The 23,918-nt window shown below is 38.1% G+C and overlaps 1 protein-coding gene across 1 annotated transcript in view; it reads right to left on the reverse strand.

Moving 5' to 3' along the window:
• Nucleotides 1-1,948: 1,948 nt before the first annotated feature.
• The window catches only part of SUSD5 (sushi domain containing 5), a 32,929-nt gene continuing 10,959 nt past the window's right edge, over nt 1,949-23,918 (reverse strand). Inside the window, exons 2-4 of the mRNA XM_056482829.1 lie at nt 22,577-22,695; nt 14,254-14,442; nt 1,949-5,337 (exon numbers count right to left, since the gene is read on the reverse strand). Coding sequence (XP_056338804.1) covers nt 4,058-5,337; nt 14,254-14,442; nt 22,577-22,695 — 1,588 coding nt within the window. The 3' untranslated portion in view covers nt 1,949-4,057. The remainder of the gene's footprint in view (nt 5,338-14,253; nt 14,443-22,576; nt 22,696-23,918) is intronic.

Raw genomic sequence — 23,918 nt, forward strand, 5'->3', positions numbered from 1 at the left:
AGAAAACATTCCCATTAAATAATGTTTGAACATAGAGCAGTGATGCAGTTTGTAGCAAGGCAGTGAGAAAAACCCACAACTAATCCTTCATTGCAGCTGTCTGAACTTTTGGTCATCTGCCATGCTTTAAACAGCGACTTCTTTTTCCTGGTGACTCAAGACTTGAATGACCTAGTGTGGAGAATTTTAGCTCTACACAAAAAAGGAGTTAAGTAAGAAATAGTCAAAGTAAGTTGGGTTGCACACCCAGCAAATCAGGGGTTTGTATCTTGAGTCCTCTTCAGTGCCTAGGAGAAAATATTAAAATGAATAGATACATTTTTATTTATTTATTTTTGGCAAGGAAGTATTCAGTGGTTTAGGCATCTGTCTCCTTCCCCTCTTCTCTCTCCTTAAAATACTGATGTTATATGGAAATTAAATTCTGTAGAGAGTTCAAATTTTGAAGTTTATAAATGCTAACCTTTCCTGTAGAAAAACTTTCTAAGTTTTCTTTTATTATTTTTAACTTTTTCTACCCATTGATGTATCTCATGGGCAGGTCTTTTCAGCATCATGAAGTAACAATTTTTTTTCCTGATTAATTTTATTGCAAAGTAATGGTACTTGCTTACTTTCAAGTGGAAATATGGGAGTCAGAGAAGTAATTTTATATGACTATTAACTTTAAGGGGAAATAAAAAAGGGACTTTCTGCCTTTGCTCTATTCTCACTATCATTTATCTGAAAAAGTATTAAACAGTTAAGTATTCTCCTGTGATGGTGGAAACTCTGTAGTTTGTCAAGTCTTATGATGGTATAATACTTTCTTATTAAGAGCAGTTTTTAAGTGGTCATTCATACCCACATATTCTGTCTTTCACAGAAATCTATTATGTTTTATCTTTGCATTACAAATAATTAGGCATTAAAAAAAGGTAAATAATTGAAGAAAAAACCAATCTATGCTGGGTCCAATGCACATGGCAACAAATCTCCAGCATAATAGCTTTTGAGGTAGAGTAAGCAATAAGGCAGCACAACACAATAACCATAATTTGCTAGGGCAAACACAGAAACTGAGGGGATTTCAGCCTGAGAACTTAGCAAACACCGAAAATGCATGAGCACAGTGTCTCTGTACAAGGGTTGGATGGGTTTGGACCCCCAAACACTGCCGGTAGCTGTGATGTCACACCCCACAGTGTCACTTTCAGCCTGCTGAAGCAAATTTGTACAGTCTCTGTCCAGACATCGTAGCACAAGGTCTGTATGAATTGAGGGGGCCAAACTGATAGGTTAACAAAGGAAAAGAGAGGAAAGGGAGATCATGTCTCACTCTTGATCCCAGTGGGCAAATTCTGACTAGCCTGTTATAATATGTGGTTTCCTAGAGGGGAATGATACATTACTTTTATCACAGAGAAACAGATCAGTGGCTGGATGTCACCATCACAAAAGCACTTCTGGTATTTCCCCCCCTTTTTTTCCTCTCTTAATTTCAACATGCAGCTGCCAGTTTCAGCCTTGATTCCCAAGTTATTAATCTCCTATTCTATTTTGACCTTAACATGACAAGATTTTGTATTCATTGTATAATGTATATATTGTTTGTCATTCCCCTTATTGGTGATTAGCCAAGTTTCACACACAGAAAGGAGTTTAAGTCAAATGTATCATTGAAGAGCCGTTTATGCCCATTTGTTTATTAGTTTCCCCAAACGTCCTGTATCACTCTGGAAAAGTGAGAACCCTGAAAAGAAACAGATGATGCTGCAAAGGAATGTAGATGTTCTGAAGCAGAGCTGGGCTGGCAGTCTAAGCTAAACACTTTTTAGCTAATATTTTTAAAAACAAATTGTCTTCTACAAGAATTATGAAAGTAACAGGCCTATCTTTTCTCCATAAACTTGTGGGCAAACTGGATGATTTGCACAAGAACACACGGACACACTTCCTTTCCTGATGTTTTTGTAACTTGAGTTTTATTTAAATAACTCCAAAGCATTATGTTAATGTACACTTTCTTCTGGTTCATGAATAACAAATGTTTCTAAGTCTCAAATAAAGTCCTTGTACAATTTGTGTTTGTAATTATATTTTGAGTCTCATTTTTACACATCCAATTCCTGGGACAAATAGAATTGACTTTTCATTTCGAATGATACACAGAACTGTAACACCTACTTGTACCTTTCAGTTAAGCAATATTTTTAATGGATGTTCCTGTGTTTATTTTTCAGCATATTTCCATGGGATTACAAATTATATGTTTTAGTTGAGTTAACGATCTCTATAAAGTTGGGTTTTTCTTTTTTAGCTGCTTTTAAAAAAATAGTTTGCAGCAGAAATTCTAATTTATTTCATAGAATGCGTTAAAAGCATAAAGTCATGCATATGCCAGAGACATATTTACAAATCTGTACAGTTTCTGTCATTTTTATTTACTGCAGCTCTTGCCAGGCAACAAGATTCAACTCTTACCCCTCTGAGGTCAAACTCTCCAAAATAACCCATAGCCATTGTCTAAAAGTGCTTTGTTTTGCTTGCCAGCCCTGAGATTGATGGCTGCATGTAAAATGGGCCAATTCTGCACTCCATTTCATAAAGCCTATCTTCCATGGAGTTAGCGGTGATTTCCACTGTGACTCAAGCCAGAATATGGAATGAACTCCACCTAGACACCTTTTATTACTCTTTGACTAAGGCTGAATGGCAGATGAATTTATTTCTGACCTGCAGATTATTCACAGTTGCCAGACTTCCTCTTGTTCAATCAGAAATGTAAGGAAGACCTCATACTAAAATCATACGAACTATTCTAAGGGATTCTAGAAAACACATTCCCCTCTCTTCCTGTTTATTTCCAGAACTGTTGGAGATGGAATGTGCTTTTGGAAAAGCCTCAGTGCTTTAACACCAACACCCAGTCTAGAAGCTGAGTGCATTTTATCAACAAGATGCAATTTATTTCTTTCCTAGGTCTGCTTTAAAACCACAATAAACCGCATGCAAAGGGTCTGCCCATCTCCCAGAGCCAATGTTCACCCCTCCAGCCAATGCAAGAGCAGAATGGTGCAAAATCAGTCCTTCCACAGATTTTCACATGGCTAAAGTATTACACATGGCATCAGTTGCCAGAGATACTACTGGCTGTGAATTAAAGTTCAGTATCTTGATCAGTCAACAGCGTGTTCAGAAAGCAGCTGACTTTAGATAGGGTTCCCCTGGAAAGTGCTTTTTCAGTGTTTGACTCTGTAATGAGAGGCTATTCATCATAACACCTGGGTTCAAAGGTGCTCTGACTCCTCTCCTGCTCATACTCAAGGAAGAATGGCGCTTACAGTATTCTCTGAATTCCAGGAAAATATCATCGTTTCTACAGGAAGATTAGTTATAAGAATGGCATTTCTTCATTAAGACTAAAAGAACACCTTCCAGAAAAGTAGCATTATGATCCAACATTTGCGGCTTGTTAAATTCACAACATTGAAGAAAATTACCTTAGTAATCATTGCAATACTATCCATTAAAGTCTGGTAGCAAATAGTTTTTCTTTTAAAGACACATCTGGTAATAATTTGTTATGGTGGTTTATCCCAACCAGCTTGGGCAGGTCCTAAAAAAGGAACAAACACCAAGTGTGTGGTTGCTCCAGAAACATCCCTCTTCCATTCTTCCCTCCTTCTTTTCCTCTTCCACTGAGAACAGACCAAAGAGGCCTGACCAGCCCTACCATTACATTATAACCAGGTAACACAGAAATTAATCAATTAATTTATTATTAATAGGAGCAAAATGTAAAAGCAGAACAAATTTAAGATGTACTACTGAGCACACTGTGTCCTGCCGGTGTCTCCAAAAGACCCTTGTGATAAAAAGTACAGATTATTTAGCTCTGAAAAGTCAAATGTGCTAGATGCAATTTCAAAAGGATGAAATCTTTTCTGTCTTCTATGTTCTTCTAGCTTCCTTTTTTATTCTGCTTTCTGCACTGCTGGATTTTAGCATTCATGAGTCATGTGATTCTTCTAGCATCAATATGTTTATTCTTCTGATCTCTGCCAAAAGGCCCCGGTTAAACTTTCTGCATTTCGATGTGCTGGTGGTGGTAGTGGTGGTAACAGTGATGTCTGGGCTGACACCTTCCATTTAGTTTATAGACAGAATTTTTCTGCTGCCGTTTTTTGAAAAACCACGCTGCCAGAACAGCTGCAGCCAGTATCAAACAGAGAAGAATCACTATTACTGCTATGATAGCACCTTTATTGGGCTTGGGACAATCCTCTCCCTCACATGGCTCAGAAGTGGGGACAGGCTTTTCTCCAAGGCCCTGAGTGAGATTTTCTTGCTCAGCTAATTCCTGGGACACTGTGTCAGTAAGGATGTCTGGAGCTGCTGCAGTGGTTGCTACTTGTTCTGGGTAGGTGCTTGTGTCTCTTGGTTCTATGTATGGAGTCTGACTGGAGGGACTGACGGTCACAGAGGCTTCTGACATGGATGTTTTATAGCTGGTTATGTCAAACAGCATTGTTGTAGTGGGCTCCTGAGTCACAGTTTCCAGAGATGTAGCCAGATGTTCCCACGTGGCATCGTCATAACCCCTGCTTACACTAAAGTTCTCCAGACCACTCACTGACGTAAGTGGTACCAGTGTCTCTTTAGCCCCTTCATCATCTACCCCTGTTGTTGCTGCCACAATCTGTGTTAGACCTTCCTCTGGAGCAGGACTGCCGTTTCCCGATTTTCTTACTTCCACATGATTTGGTTGGTCAGTCGTGAGGATGATGTCATCTTCTGTTCCCATTGAACCATCAACTTTATCACCCTCTTCATCATCCTCTACCACCTCTTGTGTTACTGGATATCCATCTAACCATGACTCGTCAGTGATGGCAACTGTGTCCATCACTCTTGTTGTATCATTAGTTGTGAGAATGGGTCCAATGGGGAAATCCTCACTGTCATAAAACATTTTGACACCAGGTTCATCATAGGCTGTCTTCCCTCCAATGTGGTTATCACCTTCAGAAAACTGTGCTTTAGTGGAATCATCTGTCTTTTTCTCGGATTCAGGCTCACTGAATGTTTCTGATGGAAACCAAAACAAGTTTTTTTGGCTTAAGAGTGACACAGGGGACTCAGTTGGTGCCCTGCTTCCTGTTTCAGGAATGTCTGTGTGTTGAGTAACCACTTTGGTACTTCCAGTTCTCCTTTCCTCTGAACTTTTACTGAAGGAAAGCTGTATTTGTTCCTGCTCAATTTCCTCTTTGCCGTTGCCATGGCCATTGTCAGCGATAGGCATTGATCTGTCATCAGGAAAGTTATCTTCATAGTCAATGTGTGCCTCTGTTTCATCTAGAAAAAATTTTTAAAAAACTCATAAGTCAACAGTTAGTTCTCTGGAAAAACACTGATCTAATTTATTACAAGAATCCAAGAAGAAAGGTGCAATGAGAATTGTCTTCTAGGCAGTATTTTTCATTCTGTATTTGAAAAGGGCATGGTCATTGAGCTGATACTCAGATTCAAGGTTCTTTAAAAATCTCAATAGTTATCATTGCTAACTGCTAATATCTTACCTTTCCAGATTTAAAAATGTATATAAATAACTCATTGTCTGTAGTTAGAGGACTTTCTTTGCTTATTGTTTTCTCACACCTTTTCTCTCCCTAGTACGAATCCTTGCAAGATTTGAGGAAAAAAAATTCGTCTTATTCAAGCAAGAAATGTGTGTGGAGAGAAAGATTTAGCAAAATTTAATCAATTAATAATAAAAAAATACCCCAGACAAAACTAAAAGTTTTACAGCAACTTCATCCCTTGTGAGCCAGATAATTTTAAAGAGTTATGTTCAGCACCTTATGCTCAAGATATCAAGGCATGTTTTTATCAGTATACTGCTTTCCTTCAGTCCCCTTGGTGCTACAGTGACACAACACCTGGGGCCACAACAATATTTCTTGTTCCATAAGAGCTCTTCAGAGCTGACTGAGGAAGACTCCACCACCAGGGCTGACCCTGAGTTCTGCTTGTTTCATCTGAAGAAAGCAAGAGGCACCCCGCAAGGCTGGAAAACTGTCTCAAACACTTAAAGCCTAACACCTAGTTAACATGATAATCCTGTCTGCTGGTGATCAACTCTCAGGCTTCCAGTTTTAAGTAATTAAATGTCGCCATGAAGAAAAGAGAAAAACAAAACAAAACAAAACAAAATTGGTAAAAAACCTGAGTGCAACAGAGGCGCAGATTCATTGCAAAGCTTCAGTTTGATTTAGAAATACTCAACACACCTACCACTCATAGCAAAATAGACTTGACTCAAAGCAGAAAGATAAAAGTTTTAATTTCATTGGAATAGGGCATTGTAATTCATATTTCTCCCACTATTCTAAAGCCTTAGCTCAATGAAAAATTTTCCAAACTAGATAGGTTTTACTCCATAGGAAGTTGATGTAATTTCTGAGATTTATGCTGGCATTAAAAGTCATAAAAAGTAGCGCCTTGGAAAAAAAACTGAATCACGGTGAGAATTTTTCTTTTTAAGAGGATGTTTAGTCTTTTATGAAGACAATGAAGTAATAGACCTGACATGACATGGGAAACAAGAAATTAATACTTTTTTTTACGTTTACTGCATTAATGTAACGCCTTATCTTTTTTGCCTTTTTACAGTCAACTGATTTTGAATTGCATTTTCTTCTGGGGCCTACCTCAATTTCCGCCTGAGTCACTTTCTCCTTGGACTCTGCTTCCCAGACTTCTGGCAGAACCATATTTGGTCTACTCATAAGAAAGATTAGAAATATTGTCAAACCAGTCTGACCAAAACCACTTAGCGGTGATACAGCTCATGCCAGCTCACTCTTTGCCAAAACAGCTTAAACCAGGTGCCAAAACAGAATGAGCATTGGCAAAAGGTATTTTCTTGGAATAGCATCTGGGTCTACCAGAAACCAAAGCAGTTTTGCAAAGGAAACCCAAATGTATGATCCAAATAGCCTGCAGTTAATACCTCTGTGAAAGCTATCATGCTGAAGAGCTGGATGTTCTTATCAGGTCCTCTCATCTCACAGGAAGTGCCAACAACAGACCTCTCTCCCTCCTGGTCCCAGTGTCCTCATCTGCTTGTATAATCCTCTAGATCCTCCCCATTCCCTCCAAAGCAGGAAAAAACTTCTGTCTCATTCAAGGATGGTTTAACAGTCAGGGGAACACAACTCTTAGAATGGAAAGCTTCCTGATAGGACTCTCAATTTTCTAATTAATCCTAAAATCTTTTTTAATACTACTTCAGTCTTTCCCGAATGAATGGAAGACAACTCTGAATACCAAGGCACTTTAGCAACATACTCACAAAGATCTGCACAGCTCTATCCGCCACAATGCAGCACTTTTACTAACAGTCAAACATTAGTCTCACTTTGTCTCTTCTTTTGCTTTCACTTTAGAATTTTTCTATTTGGCTGGCACTCTCTTTGCATGGAAGTGGTGCCTCAAACTATTTTATCCTCTATTCATCCAGACTCCTGCTAGAAGCTGATATCTGTTATGCCTTCTTCACTAAAGTTCAGTGTGTCTGAGGACAGCCTATAGGTGTCTGTGGCATGTATATGAACTGGAACATCATGAAGTGAGAAGTCACTGTTTATCAACTGTTTTGGTCATTGTTTTCTTTTTCTAATTGAATAATCACAACAGTCTGTCTTCACCTCTTGCAACCTCTATTTTTGCCACTCATTTACTTTCTACACTACACTAATCCAGCTGAGGTTGAAACAATAATTTTTATATTGTGGTGAGCAGGCACACACATCTGCAAACAAAAAATTACATCCACATGCTTTTTTCCTCCAGAAACCTATTTTTTAGTTAGCAGTATGAATGGGCAGCTAGTATTTGTCTCATTGACCAGTACCTTATGTGTGTGAGTGAGTCATTAGTGAATGCTTAACAACTGTAGTAACATGCTTTTTAGACATTTTGAAGCTCTTTCCCTTCAGTGTTTCTCTTGCCATGTAGTTTCAGCCCTCTAGGAAAAGATCCTATGGGGCCACATCAGGAAAAAGCATGTGCTTCCAAGAAAGTGGAAGTCCCCGTCTATTAGAACATACTAAAGGTTTGTTGAATCATCAGTCGAGTCTCCATCAAACATGCTGCCTTTGGGCATGATCCTGCCTGAGAGAAATGAATTGGTGTTTTCTTAATGCAAAGCTGGGGGAAGAAAAAGCTCATTGTAGTCTAAAGAGATCCTGAGATTGTAGCTCATTATGCACTGCTCGTCACCACATAAGGGAGTCTTGTTCTCTCTCACAATCAGATTGTGGCCCAAGTTGTAAAGCTGCTGTAACATATTTTCATGTTCAGTCTCCTGTATTTGTAGAGTTTATAGCAAAGACTATCAACATAACTAATGTTAACTTATGGGATGCCAGAATGAAAGCAACTATTGAGCTCTCTAACCATCAAAAGAAATACAGACCCCCTTACTCTGGAACTTTGATTTATATGATCCTTGATTGACTTACACAGTAATAATACTCTATTCTTTCTTCTGGGCCTCAGACCTTCAAATGGGACTTGGACTCAGTATTTAGTGACTGTGTGTTACCATGACAATCTTTTAAGTCCACCATGAGATTGATTTTCTGGGAATAGATTGAACAATTTCTGCACTTCTTTTTGCTCACCTCTCAGCACTTTCTTGAACTTTCCAGTTCCCTGAATTTTAGTGTTGGCACTGAAGAGCAGCAGCAAAACTAGTTTCAGCTCCACCTCTTATCCAAAACATTGTAACCATTATTTATACACATTTTTAAAATTGCTAGAAATTGATTTAAAAGTGGTTGCATCTTTCTTTCTACCTAGGCAGGTCTGGTTTTAAGAAGAGCAAGCCCTGAAATCAATTTATCCAAGATCAAAATCTTTCTGTATTTGGTCATTGTTCCGTCTTTACCATACCATCTCTTCTGGCAGACTCAAGGATCAGTGAGTTTTAATTCACTGTCTGAGGGATTACTGAGTCTGAGATGAACACTTTACAGCAAGAGATGCTGAAATTACATACTACCAAAAATGTGAAGCTCAGTTAAAAGTTAAAATCCTTTTAATTCTTAATTAATCATTTTTGGGAAGCATCCAGTCCTATAGAGCTTTCATCTCCTTCAGTGTTTGATTCTAATGTGAAAACAGTGACCAAACAAAAAGACAAAACAAAACAAAACAAAACAAGACAAAAAAACCCAAACAAACAACAACAAAAAAACCCCCAAACAAAAAAACAAACAAAAATTAAAAAACAAAAAACAAAACAAAAAAAAACAAAAAACAAAACAAAACAAAACAAAACAAAAAAAAAAACCAACCAAAAAAAAAAAAAAAAACAAAACAAAAAAAAAACAAAAAAAAAACACAACAAAAAACAACAACAAAACAAAAAAAAAAAAAAAAAACAACAAACAAACAAACAAAAAAAACACCAAAACAAAACAAAACAAAACCAAACCAAACAAAGATCCTGGTCTCCCACACTCTAGGATCAGTTTAATTTTTCTTCTAGATAACATATTGGCATCCATGATCTATTTTGAGTGTTGCTATTTTGGACAACCATAAAGTGCACTGCATATTTTATGGGTGTATTTTTGGGAGCACAGGAAATTGAAACCTGATTCTATATAGACCATCATTATAAATATTTGTACTGTATAAAAACATCTTTAGTTTATGAATCTCAAAGTAGCTACAGCAAACATTAACAAGACAGCATCTGTCTTTAAGGATGGGAAGGAAAAGAGCATGTAGACAGATTTGCCTGAGATAAGTCACATTTGTGAACTATGGCATCTCAAACAATTATGCATTTAGTTTTTATCAAGCACACAAAGTTCTCTCTAATCGACCACAGTGTGCTAGACAGAAATTGTGCCTTTTGTCTTTCACAATAGGTACAAAAAGGAGGATAATTCTTATTCCAGCAGAAAGCCTGCTAGTATAAATAAATAACCCATCAAAATTTAAAAACTTATTAAATTTGGCAGAATTTGTTCATGCCAGATCGATACTTTACATTAATACAACCCCTTGGTGGCAGACCTGAAAAGGGAACCAAAGTTTGCCATGACAATTGTTTTGACAGGCCATGGACATATTTGTTGCTGATTATATTTGTCTGTCACAATTCTTCATTTGCACTCACAGAACGAACAAAAAAAAAAGGATTCTCAAATAAGATCAAAAACCAGAGATATTTTGTTTGATTCCCTACATTAAAAATAAAAAAACAAAAAGAACTTATGCTAGTTAGTCATGCTTACAGACGACGTGAATGTGAACCAATATAATTCTTGCAATGTTTGAAGTAATGAGAATTTTTGAGCCAGGCAAGAAGTCTGGTAGCTGCAGATTAAGTGGTCAAAGTCAGCCAAGTACTCCTTAGACTGACATCAGAAGGATAGTCCTCAGCATGGAAAAGTTGGACTACCTTGGAACACACTAGTTTGTATTCAAGTGTCCTTGGAGAGATTCCTTAGATGTGTAGAAGTTATGGACTCTCCTGCCACAAGCATATAGCAGGAAAAACCCAAAGCAAAAAAGGAGAGATACATGACATCCTTCTGAGCCAGTTTTAGGGCAGAGATGGAACATGATTTCCCAGCCATCCCATCTGCCCTCTCTTTGAGGAAGCAAACCCTAGAGAATGCAGCCTAATGCAGTCCAGCCCTGACCCCTGCCACTGAAGTGTTGGTATTAATGCTTCTGATATTGAGCTCATGGTTTATTTTGGGAAAAAAAGCCAAATGTCATTTAGCAATTGTCAGTTTAGTCTCTGTGCTTTCAGGACAGCCACAGCATGGCACATATACATCTGCTTTCAGACCTTACTACAGTATTATTCAGGATATATTTTGCAAAGCAAATGTATTCTCTCCACAGAAATAAAAAAAATAGTAAATGGTAAAATCCACTAATTTCCCTGTTCTCTCTTTAAGGTTGCTTTGCTGGGCTAAATATTCCTGTGTTTTCAGTTAGAACACAATGCCTTTCCATGACAAAGAATTACAGGAAACAGAGTCACTTATTTTCTTAAAAAGCACCTTTTAAAAAATTGCTATCTATTACCTGGAGTGCACAATGTACATTATAGCCATTTGTAATGTACTGCTTTTCTAATTTCCATCATATTTTACTATATCCAGAATCCACTTAAATTTCTGTCATACTTTACTGCATCTGAAATCCACTTAAGTTCAAAATTACTTTGTTCAGTTATGCCCATAGGCAAGTTTTGCCATGTATTTTGCATTACTTGTCTATTTGATTATATATGTATTTTTAAAATTTTTATTTGCAAATCTATTGACTGTATAGCTGTACACTTATATCCCAGGTACCAGAATGGACTTTATCTCTTCTCACTGGATCAAAACAGACAGGAAAGATAATCACAAAGAGATTTCAAAGAACATTTAACTGCTTTATTTAGACACTGCTAATATGATAGATCTATGACTCCATACTGGCTCTGTGTGAGCAAATGTAAATGTAAAGCCAGTCTGATGCTTTTCCACAAAAAAGAAAAGCATGCCATTATTGCTATTTAGTCTGATATTTTGCCTGGACAGCTGGGTATTATAATGGGGCAGTTACCAAATAGTACAATGGTACAAAGGTGTAACTTCCCCAAATCCCAGCAAACTTTATGAAATTGGATAAATGCCATCACTCTGCCACAGATGAGGGGGAGTAAGCTGCAGAGAGCAGTATAGAGATTTGTCCCTAGTCTCAGAGACACTGCAAGATGTAGAAACAGGTCTTATAGCTCTTAATGCTCTGACCAGAGTTTTTTACCCCTGGTCCCATTTTGTTGGAGTAAGAGCATCAGGACCATTTTGCATTTCCCAGTTGCTCACTCAGAGCAGATGCAGAGCAAAGGCTCTGTATCATCTTACCAGGCTCTAAACATAGCACTTAAATGTTCATTGAAGTGGCTTCACAAACATCTTTCCATTGATGTCAGCCAGATAGGACAGAAGTGGTCCAGTCTGCCAGCAGGAATATAAATTCCCCATTAAGTCCCATCATTAACCTTCATGATAGGGAAGGTGCTCTCTGGCCTCAAAGCATTTAAAAATCAGTCTGTCTGCTGACTTCTGGAGTACTTAATAATTGTTCTTCTCTCTCCTATGATGCCAAAATATCGGTCAACTCTAAATCAGGTTCCTTTTAATTAAATTCCTTTTTACATTTTTATTTTTCACTGGATTCTTACTTTTGTAAAAATAATGAAACCTAGTATCACACATTTTAAACATCCTGTAAAGTCTTCTTTCTTAAGGAGTTATGTTCAGGAGGATTAAATATATAATTATTACTTGAACAATTATTTTCTCTCCCATGTCCTTAAAGCATTTGAAAAACATTAATCAGAGAAAGACCCCCAGGATGAAGTCTACACGTAAATAATTTTAAAAATCAAAATCCACGATATCACATCTGCTCCCAAGTTTTAGTGTTGATATTTGTGATTTTACAACCACACTTTCTTATGTTTTTAAAAATATTTTTCTGTCCCCTGTGGCTATGTGAAAGGCTTGAACAAAACAGGGGAAATAGACTATTTATCCAGAGAAAACAGTGAAACACAACCTAAATGGTCTGATTCTTTCCTTTCCTTACTTTGATGCAATACAGCTTTATGTCTGTGTGTGATGAAGATAGCATTTCTGCTAACCTCAGTAAAGGAAAAAGAATTATCAATTTGGTGCAGATTATACAAGATTCAGACCCACTGGGTTAGTTAAAGATCTCTCTGCTTATTGTCGAGGGGTTGGACTAGATGACCTTAAAGTTCTTTCCAACCCAAATCGTTCTATAGTTCTTTATTCTATGACCAGATGTAGGTACTCTTTTCTCCTTTTCCCCTCCATGTTCTTCCTTGATGCCCTGCATTGTTTTGTATAATCATCTGAACTGCTGTTTGTAAAAACAGTTTTAGAAGCTGAAATAATTCAGAAAAATGCTGGTGCTTTCATTGTTTATTTTTTGTGTATCTATTTCAATTGGATGGGTTTGAGAATCTGGTTTCCTGGTGCACAGATATGACCTGTTTCTACTAAGAACAAGTTTGACCTTTTCTCATGATTATCCACTGTCTGATGGTATATTCATGAGTAAAAATAACTCATTGCAAGCCTCCAGACATTAAGGAATATATAGGTTCTAAAACAGATATACTAACTCCAGCTCTTATAGATAGCTCAGCTACCCAACAGCTGCCCATTCCTTTGCTTAAAATTAATCTGTTTTGCCAGAAACATTACTTAAAGATGTGATAGCCTTCTCAAAAAAATACTAAAATTTTCTGATGATCATTCTTAAATACTGGAAAAAATGGTGGGTTTATGTATTGATCAAGGTAACATGAGAAAGCAGAATTCAGATTACATCCACACCTGAACTCATGGTACTGTTTAGCCTATATTTAAACAAGGGGAAAGTTAAAAGACTGCTGTAGACTTTAACTAACACATAAAGGTGGATTTTATTGAGGATTTAAATTAAGGAAATGTCATTTTACAATTTGCTTGGGGGTTTTGTGGTTTGGGGTTTTTTTTAGAAAAATATTTTCTTGTGTCTAGTAATTTGGTAAGAAAATCCACTTTCATTCTTTATAATGGAGTAAATATCTGGGCAACTACTCTTGGGCTTGTAGACAAAAGTCCTGGAGGCATGGTACAAGATAAAAACTGTTTGCCTTTTTATTGGGGCAAATTAAAAAATCATGCACTTTTTTGGTCACAGTTTATTTGAGTGGCACAGGCAGCTCTCCTAACGTGCATAGGTCTTCAGTGTTCCTAGGCCAACAGAAGGAAGCAGCATTGATCTTACATGCAAGGACAGAAGCTCGAGGGTGTTAAAGCTAAAGGAAAGACCTAGTAAAAGCTCTGATCAGCCACTGGCTTCTTACAAAAAGCCAGGGGACAAAGTGAAGAGATTAAGAGATTTTTTATTTTGAATGGATCCTTCTCCTCAGAGAGAAACTTCATGTTCACCTAGGTACATATAAGAGAAAGTTATCTTTTCCTGTGATTTCTTGGAGATGTCTACTAAAGGGATCATAAAAGTTCCGTTGGGCCAGCTAAGACAGTCACCAGGACCTTTGCTGGGATTGCAGGTGGCCAGGGCACACCCTGCAATCCCAGATCCAGGTGGCTGGGCTGCAGGGAGGCTGTGCCCTCCCGGCAGGATGCTCGGGGTGCTGGGTGAGCTCACCTTTGACGCAGGCCTGGACCTGCCCGTACCACTCCCCGCAGCTGTCGCAGAGCAGCGTGAACGCCGTCTCCTTGTTGCCCATGATGTACCCCTGGGCACACACGTACAGCAGCTCATCCCCCATTTCAAAGCCAGTGTGGCCATGCAGGATGGTGTGGGGGAAGGATGGCGGGTCCCCACAGGGCTTGTCTGAAAGGAAAAAAAAAGGTGACATCGTAAAGGCTTCACAATAGTCTTTTTATGCAGTGCTAACAGCAGTGCTGAGTTTTCCTGAGGATAAACTTACACACGTCCACAGAAGTTGTACTTCTCATCTGTTTCATGCCCTTATATACTTTCACAATTTTTTCCAGCTGTAATTGGGAAGGTATATATTGGGCTGTAACTGTGATGCCATAACCCTGATGTTGTTGACATCTGACAGTCATGCATCTAGAAGGGCTTTGTTTCAAACAAGGCAAGAAGCCAAATCACAGCTGTCTTCCCTGCCTGATTCTACAAAAGCTACAAAAGCTTGATCAGGTTGGGACTGGAAAGCAACAACTTGGACACAGTCATTCTTCTTAACCACAGAAATGCTTGTGGAATTGTTTTAAGACCGACATTTTGATCTCTCCTACACTGTAGGAAGCCAGAAGAGGCTGAGCAATGGCCCAGTCCACACTCACAGAAAGAAAAGGTCCAGGTGAACACTAGTCAGTTTTCAGACTATCTCTAATCTTCTAGTCTTTCTCAAATCAGGTGTCTTCCCAGATATTAAAATCTCCCTTTTCAGGCTAGAGACACCCTAAAATAAATAGTGACTTTGGCTCATCAGCTTAAGAATACCCAGGGGTAACATAGCTCTGCTGTCTCTGACAATCTGAAGAGCTAAATTTATACCAGTGTATGACTCAAAAAGATGCTTGATAGTGTTTTTGCTGACAGCATTAGAAGCCAGGAAGAAAAATTACTATGAATGAGATCAAAATTTGTTCTTGTTGCATTGAAGAAGTGCGCAGAGGAGGCAGGCTGACAGCTGCCACCACCAGTGTAAACTGAATTTTAACTCTATTTTTCAGGTTTGAGTTATCTTGGCCATTGTTAACAAGGTAGATCAAGATTTGCTAGAGAGCTTTCGAGCATTGTGGATTCTCTTTCCTCAAAGACCTTCCTCTCTGAAAAGAGCTCTCCACAAGGGGTTTGCCATGTCCCTTTTTCCTCCATGGTTTTTACAGTCCTATTTTGGAAGAGGTACCTCTTGGTTACAGAAAACAAAAGAAACGAAAAAAGTATAATGCAAGAACATTTTACCAAGAAACTCAATGGGTAAAGACTGCAGTGTTGGTGCAAATTATCACTTCTATATTCTTTCTCAAATCTGGGAATTTTTTCCAGTGGTTCTAGAACTCTTATTGAGTGTGTTAGAAAAAAAACAACTGTTCCTCTTGCCAAAGTAACTGAAGATCCAAAATCTGCTTTTGTCCAGATACAGAACAACCAAAATTAAAAGGCTGATGATCTCTGGTAATTATTTTGAATAAGGGAAGCACAGGGCTAGGTCTATATTCTAGTATTGATCTCTCTTTTGAAATAGCGTGCTTTGGTACAAAAATGTGATTGCTTAGCTGGTAAAGCAAAGATGATGTTCCTTGAAAATACTTTTGTTTGGAAGCTGAAGAGACTCCAAGACTATGTTCCTATGTTCTCCATGCAGAAGGAGAAACATCTTCAAAGAGCACTCTTAGTATTTTGCTAGAGTCTACTTTTAGGACATCATCACCACAAGATCTTGCAAGCAGTAGTACCATTGACACCAGTTCATGTCCAAGTTTTCAATGGTCAATAGGATTGACAAAAAAGCTCTTTACATCTCCCCTCTGCAGAAACTCAGCCTGCAAAACATTCTGCAAAACACTTGTGGGTCTCAGGCTGCAGCTTTTCCCATCATCTACCCACTTCTGATCCAGGAATAGGTAAATACATGCTTGTTTAGAAATATGATGTATTTATTTTGCAAGTCATTTACCTTGTAGTGAAATGAAAATCCTGTGATAAACATCCACACTCTGTGAAAGTTCCTTTGGATCAGGCTTTTGGAAATTATCTGATAGACCTGATTAACCACTTCTCAACCAGTATCTGCCACTAATATAAGGGACATGCTACTGAAGTCAAACTTTGAAGCCTGTTCTCTGTACTGTACACACACACACACACACACACACTTATATTTATACACGTGTACACTGTCTAACACCTTTAGAAGTTAGTGGGAGTTCCTCACACACACCCTGAGTGACAAAAGAAGCTTTTGAGGCTACACAAAGCTCGGTTTATATGGAGTCTTATGGAGGTTTGGCATCCAAGGAAGTGAGGAGCAGTTAGCAGCTAATGCCTTTCCTGTGAACTGGTTGGATGAATCGAGATTGATGTGGATGAAAGGTATAAAAAATTATTTTATTGCCTCATAGGAAGGCTACAGAGCCTTGCATTTCATGTACTTTATTTATGTAGCTACTTCCATCCATACAAGTGGGAGCTGTGTATCTGTTCTGAGGGAAGTATTGGTCCCAAGGCTATATAGATCAACTACATATCAGCGAGTATTCTCATCTACAAAACCTTGCTTCTTTATCCTGTTGCCAGAGGAAGAAGAAAAGCAACACATTAACAAATTCAAAAAGCAAATAGATTCAAAAAGCACATTATAACCTTCCAGGAAAGAAGAAAGCTGAAGGGATCTTTACAGTAATATTTGACAAAAGAATTATGAGAGCCTGAAAGAGAGACCTGGCTGATGCATGAATAGAAAGGTCATGCCTTTGCTGCAGAGCATACTGAGTGACAGCATGGACAAGCATAAGTGAAAGCTTATACACTGCAAAGACAGACTCAAGTTCCTACATCCATTTTGCTGCTGTCCTCTCCTGCATAAAATGTACTGGAATTCTCCAGGTTACAGCATCTTATGGCTCCTTGTCTTGCTGCAGTCTCAACTGCTATGACAATTCCTGCTCAGCCTTTTGCCAAACCTGTTCCTTCTGGCATACATACAGAAGTGACACTGGCATAGCAACTCATCAAACTGAGCCACTTCTGGGGACTGGCTTCGTGGTTTTTTTCTGTAGCCTTTGTACCAGGAGCTGGAAGAGCATGGGTTTCTTTGGAACAACAGTGTGTGTTCAGTGCTGGCATTCAGGCCATTTTCTTGCTGGAAGAGAGGAGGCAGATCTGGGCCACGAAGCGTGACAGAGGGTGTGTTGGCAGCAGCTTGTCATGTAGAGGAACAGTAGTGCTCTTTGTTAAGGTGACCACAGGGGTTGCCTGCCATGGCGCTCTTGGGGAGATGAGGGCTGGGCTCCTGCATCCATCTGGAGCACTGATTATGCCCTCATCTATCCTCCCACAAACCAGAGTATTTTCTTACTACTGGCTAAAAAATTAGGCCAATTCATGCTGCCCAGTAAAACAGCAGGATCTGCTTGAGGGCCATCCAGCAGAGCATCAAGCAGGTCCCATGCTCTGCCTGCTTATGTCCAAGATCATATCTTAAACCTGAACACTTGGAATTGGCTTCTGGACATCATGACCCTTCCAGAATTTTCTACTTGTTGATACCGAGGTCAACAGGCCTCCATACACTGATAACTGACCTCCAGTAAGAGATGTGGATTTGGCTTCAGAGCAAGACAGCACAGAACAGATATAAGGAAATCAGTTAAAGTTCACAGGAGATCCTCATGTCAGCAGTAATTTGGCACAGACTGTCTCCTGGACTGAAAATCACCATTACAGTCAAGAAAGACCTCAATATACATGTGCAGAAATCAGAACAGAGTCAACAGAGTCAACATCTGGTTGATTAATGTAAGGGAATGTGCAAAGATATGGGTGCTGAGCACAGATATGTTAGGGGTAGTGACAGCTCTGGTTACAGACCTCTTAGAGACTCAGTAACTATTTTTTACATGGGACTAAAGAGATCTCCTGTTAATTGAATTAGCAGATTCAGTCATGATTAGATTTAGGAAAAATACCTCCTCAGAATAGGAACTTTAACCCCAGAACATATGTGGAAAGGAGTTTGTGACAGACGACTTTTGTAAAGAGTTGGCACATGTCATTTTAGGAACACAGCAATTCTCCTCCCCAGTCCAGATCACACCAGAAGCATCTTCTTTATTTGAACTATGAGCATTCCATTAGTCTGTAAAGATTTTTTTAGAGGTGTCTTGGTAAAATACTCTCTACAGAAAGGATAGACTAAGGTCAAAGCAAAAAAAATCAACATGAAAAAGATGCAGACTTCCAACTTCCACATCTCCTGGCAGAACCAGGAATTTACTGAAATCTGATTATCTACAATTGCTTCCTTAACTGTGTACCACACCCTAAAAGCTGACATGAGACATCCACTTTGACATGAAACATCTCCTGTTACAACCATCAAATTTAGTGGAGGTTTTTCCAGAGAGGTCACTGGAATTTTTAGGATGCCATCTTGTCATTAAGAAATTAGAAAATGCAACTCTTAACGGTCAGACTTGTGAATGAGATGAGTAAGGATGTTTATTTTTCTTCTTGATTGCAGAGACCCTAAAGTATGTGGAATTTTCTGTTTGGATAAATGACTACAAAACATCAAAACTCAATTATAGCCAATATAAGTGTTGCTTGTAAACTACCAGTGCTAGGATGCCAACACCTCTTACATCAGACAGGGCTTGAAGGATTTTATTATTTAAGTGTCATATCCAGAGAAGTGGGTATTAACTGTCAGCTATATGCAAAGCCATGAAAAATAAAGCTGTAGCACTAAAAAAAATTATATGTTCAGCAAAGCATGACAAATACAAAGAAATAGTTCAAATATTACACAAAGCAAACTGCAGTTTGCTCTTTTAAATGACACTTAATATATTTGTTGTAAAAAATACACTAATTTCTTTTTTTCTTACTGCTGAAAAAGAATAACTGAAATATGTACATAAACCATCAAGCTTTGATGGGTATCTGGAGCCAGCAGTCATGTTTAAAAAAGTTTGATTTGCATTTATGCTGTACTCTACTACAAGTTGCTGCCTGTTTAGTTTTCCTGTGATGGTAGCAAATCAAAGCCTTGTGGAACAGATCTTATTTGTTGCCTGTAAATATCAGTGGGTCAGTGAATGAAAGAACCAGTAAAACTTGGGGGTTATTAACAAAGAGATTTTTTCCTTTGCTGCAATAAAAAATAGTAAGAAAGAAAACCAAGAGGGTTATACATACATACATATATATAGATGTATATATATATATATATATATATATGGAATTGACTAGTACATGTTATTACAAAAAATAAGGCAGGAAAATTCCAGCTTTCTGGTTTTCTTGCTCTACCTACTTTATACTTTGAGGTATTATGAACTCTGGTAGAGATACACACTGTGTGGCAGATCTAACTTATGTGTGATACTGCACTTTCAGAATTGGCAGAATCTAATACATTTTTAGATATTTTTTGGTACTCAGGGCCTAAAAGGGAAACTTTCTGATCTCAGCAGATCCTGAGCTGGTACAGAGTTTTCTTGCTGATTCTAATGACTGCATAAAACATGTGTTTATGAGAAGCTGGGAAGACACATTTCTCTGTACTGTGAAAACTGCAGTTATACTCAGAGCATTCATAAAATATTACAGCTACATCTTTTCTTGTCAAACAGAACCCTTAGAATCAATTCCCCATGAAAGATAACTCTTAGTCTCAGCAATTGCTGTGATTTTTCTGTGTGTACAGATCAAAATGCATTTCAGAAACAAAACAAAAATCTGTGTCTCTCTTCAGGACTTCTATTTTTAAAAGCCTGATGCTGTAAACACACTCAGAGCTCTTGCTAGAATCTGACTACTGTCCCAGTGTAGCGACATGCTGAGATGTGTGCTTAAGGAATTTGACTCCACTCATTTGCATGGTAAATGTTAATTGAGTAAAGATTAGTTATAAATCAAGGGATAAGAAGTGAATTTGTCATGGTTTGTACTAGAACTTTCATGGTGTTTTGAGATGCATTCTGCACAGTCCTAAGATTTAAAAGTATAGTTGCAAAGACTTATTAATGTCAGCTTAGTTTCTGAAGTAGAGGTTGATGTGACTGTTCCCTCTGTCTGTTTTCAACCTACCAGTCTGGCTGAGCCTTTGGCTCTTCTCAGCCAAGTCTGACAAAGAAGGAAAACTGCTGTCTGCTCATTATTAGTTGGAAGGATACAAAAGAAATGAAAGGGCTTGAAAAAATTAATGTAGGTTTCAGTATAAGAAACCTGGGATTTATCACTTTCAGCAGGCAAAACAACTTGCCTTTTGTACTTAACTCTATTACTATATTATAATTACAAATATATAGATTAAAGGTGATGACCACTTTTCTAAGACTAAAAAAAAATTCATGAGGTTTCAAGTGAGAAAAAACTCATTAATCCAAATTCAGATATGTAGTTATTAGCATGTACATGTGCATAAGAACAGAACAGATATGCTGTGTGTGATGTTGTGGTGCAGGGTTTGCTCTTGCTGCTTCTTACTTGATATTTGCTAAAACTGGAAGTGGCATCCCTGAGGATGCTCTTTCATGACTCAACAGCTCTGTGCCGGCTTGTGTGTTACTGTTGTAATGTTAAGGCTGTTTCCTTTCCAGACTTTGCTCTTTTCATACTAGCTACAAACCAAGCTGTGCCACACAATTTCGCTTAAATCTTTCCGTTTAAACATCAGCTCTGCATCCCAATTTTTGAAATACATTTAAAGAAGAGGAAACCTTACAGTCATCCAGAAATGTTTCTGCGTGTAAGGACTACTTGATGAGTGCATTAGGATGGATGATCGTCGTATTCTGTCTTCAGAAAATTCCCTGCCTTCTACAAAACAAATTCTTCATAACTTGTACATTCTTTGCAAACTATCTGAATTTCCCCAGAGTTTAAAGTATGCAGTTTCTGAGTCCCCTGTAGTATTCCTTTCCAGCATAGCTGTGTCTAGTTACGTTCTTGCCTGCCCCTTTACCGTGAGGAATAACCAAATGCAAAAGGTAAACACAGCTCCTTTTCTGAGATAAGCTCAGATGAAGCAGGTGTGCACAGACAGGGGAGCACAAGGGCACAATGGAACAATAGTGGCCAGAGCAATGATTTCAGCATCAGCTGTCCCAACCCACTGCAAGGTTTTCCTCGAGGGGGGAGAATGATGACAAAAGAGATTTGAAAGAAGACAATGAGAGAGTTTTGCAGATGTTTACAGGGAGCTGGTCCTATGTGTGAGGAACAGCATGGAGAAAGCACAAAGGTGCTTGTGTGACCACATTAGCAACTGGGTGACAGAGCTGGCATTGCTCACAGCAGCACGGAGCCTGGAGTTGATATCATAAGGGTTACTTGAGAGGAGGGTCAAACTCTGCTAAAATCATTACTTTTAAAAAGGATTATTTGGTATACAGCAAATATGCATCACCTCTGCCACATTTTGCTTCAACCATATTTTCATCCACACTGCTGCCACTGACAGTTTATCAGAATGCCCCACCCTGTGCTATGAACTTACTGTTTCTCAGTAAATGCCATCAGCTTACCCTTGCTTTTCTTGGAAATCAGATGCAAAAACTCACTGCAGACATCAACAATCTATTTCAGGGATTCCCAAATTTCTTTGCACAATCCTGCCTATGAGTAACAATTTACTTTTTGCCTTCAGAATTCATCTTTGTTTGTGGGTTCTGGAACTTAAATATTGAAAAATTAAAGCACCCACTTACATTGGAAATAATTTGGTTTTCATAATCATTCGGGATACATCAGCATCCCTAGCAGCCTGGTCTACACTTATTAAAAAACCACCCAAAACAAAGCAAAACTAAACTAAAATGGAGGCAGTGAAGTTATTTGCATGCAAATATTGTATACTGATATACATACAACAGGGTGGTGTGTTGCAACTCGAAGTCAGATTGCTGAGTTACATTCAGTTACAGTGCTGAGGGAGGGACATGCTCCAGCCATCTCCATTAGATTGGTGTCAGATATATTCCTCTCCATAAAAATGTTCTGTGAGCACCAAAATGGGTTCTGCCAGATCAGTAGTGCTGTTGAACTCACTAAACTGCAGCAAAGACAAAAGTTAATACAATTTATTTGTTGCAACCAATGTCTTTGCAGCAGTTGGCTCTTGTAGTGGGCAATTACTACAAGGATTTATCCCTTAACATTATCTTTTTCTCTCTCAGCCGTAGAAAAATTGAAGGCAAAACTTTAATGTTTAATGTTGCAAGACAGTGATGACTCTGCATTATTTTCAAAATATATCAGTGCTGACCTTCATCCTTTATACAAAAAGCATCATATTGGTCATTCACAAAGGGATCGGTTTCAATTTTAACATCAATGGCTTTCACGCTCTGCAGTTTGCTGCCCGTCTTTCTGCATATAATTGTCCTAAAATGAAAAAGAAAAAGAAAAAAAAAAATCAGAAATCTTCTGGAGTTCTACACGCAGGTGAAATTTGGAGATTTTTAAATCAGAGTAGTCAGGCTTTAGCCTCAGCTTAACTGTTTCAGCATTGGCACATAAAGTATTGGTCTGGGAAGACCTATGAAAAAAAATCCAAGGAAGAAATAGAAGTAATTAGAAAAATGTTTGCTGTAGATCAGTTCAAGGCACAGGGAGCAATAAAAGATGTTTATCTTATTATATTATTTAATAATTCTAAATATCAAATGTGTACCCAGAGTATTTAAGACCGTATTTTGCTCTCACATTTCAGCAATACATATTCCCATGGATGGTACCTGGATAGAAACGAATAGGAAGCTCAAGATTTGATCTGAAATCTTATAAATCATTAGCATTTACATTAAAGGACCATTAAGGTTGCATATTTAACTGCTCAAAAGCTAACACAGGCAAACCCAGAAAATCCAGCTTGAGTTCTTGGAAGATAAACAGCTTTTCAATTTTTTTATTAATAGTAATTTCAATAGCAAAAGTTTACACTTGTAAACTCCATTTCTTCTGGTTTGGTACTCAGCAATACCTGGTCCATCCTGTTGCCCCTGATAGGCTTAAAGAAAGGTATTAGATCTGTATTGGGTTTTACAACTCTGTAAATGCTGATGATGAAGTAAGAGTTTGCTGATTGTCTCTTCTCTCAACTGTACTGGCTGCTTAAAACTAGGAAATTGAAGAGTTTGTTGTAGAAAACACTGGTTTTACTGTTACATTGAAGGTTACACAGGCTGAGAAAGTCATTCCAATCCAAATTTCTGCAGGATATTAATGGTATGGGTTTATATTTTTGTGGACAGCAAGCTTGAAGAAATGTTGCACAGTCAGCTATTTCAGTGAAAGGAAGATAAAAACGCTTTCCACAAAAGGAATCCCTCCAGTGGAGGAAATTTATCATTTTTTACTGTGCAATACCTGAACTGATGTGCAATCAGTCCTCCACTAAATCTGAGGAATAAAATGAGATAAAATAAAATACAATAATATTAAAAAAATAAAATACAGTCAATAAAATGCCCATTCATTGAGGGTGGAAAAGATCCAGTGGAAAACCAGTATTTTATCATGCATTTAAATATTATATAACAATTGATTTACAGAAATAGGCTGAATTATGGTTGTACAGACTATTCTCATTCGGGCATGTGTTAGCT

This window comes from Oenanthe melanoleuca, chromosome 2 (genome assembly GCF_029582105.1).
Source record: "Oenanthe melanoleuca isolate GR-GAL-2019-014 chromosome 2, OMel1.0, whole genome shotgun sequence".
NCBI lineage: Eukaryota > Metazoa > Chordata > Aves > Passeriformes > Muscicapidae > Oenanthe > Oenanthe melanoleuca.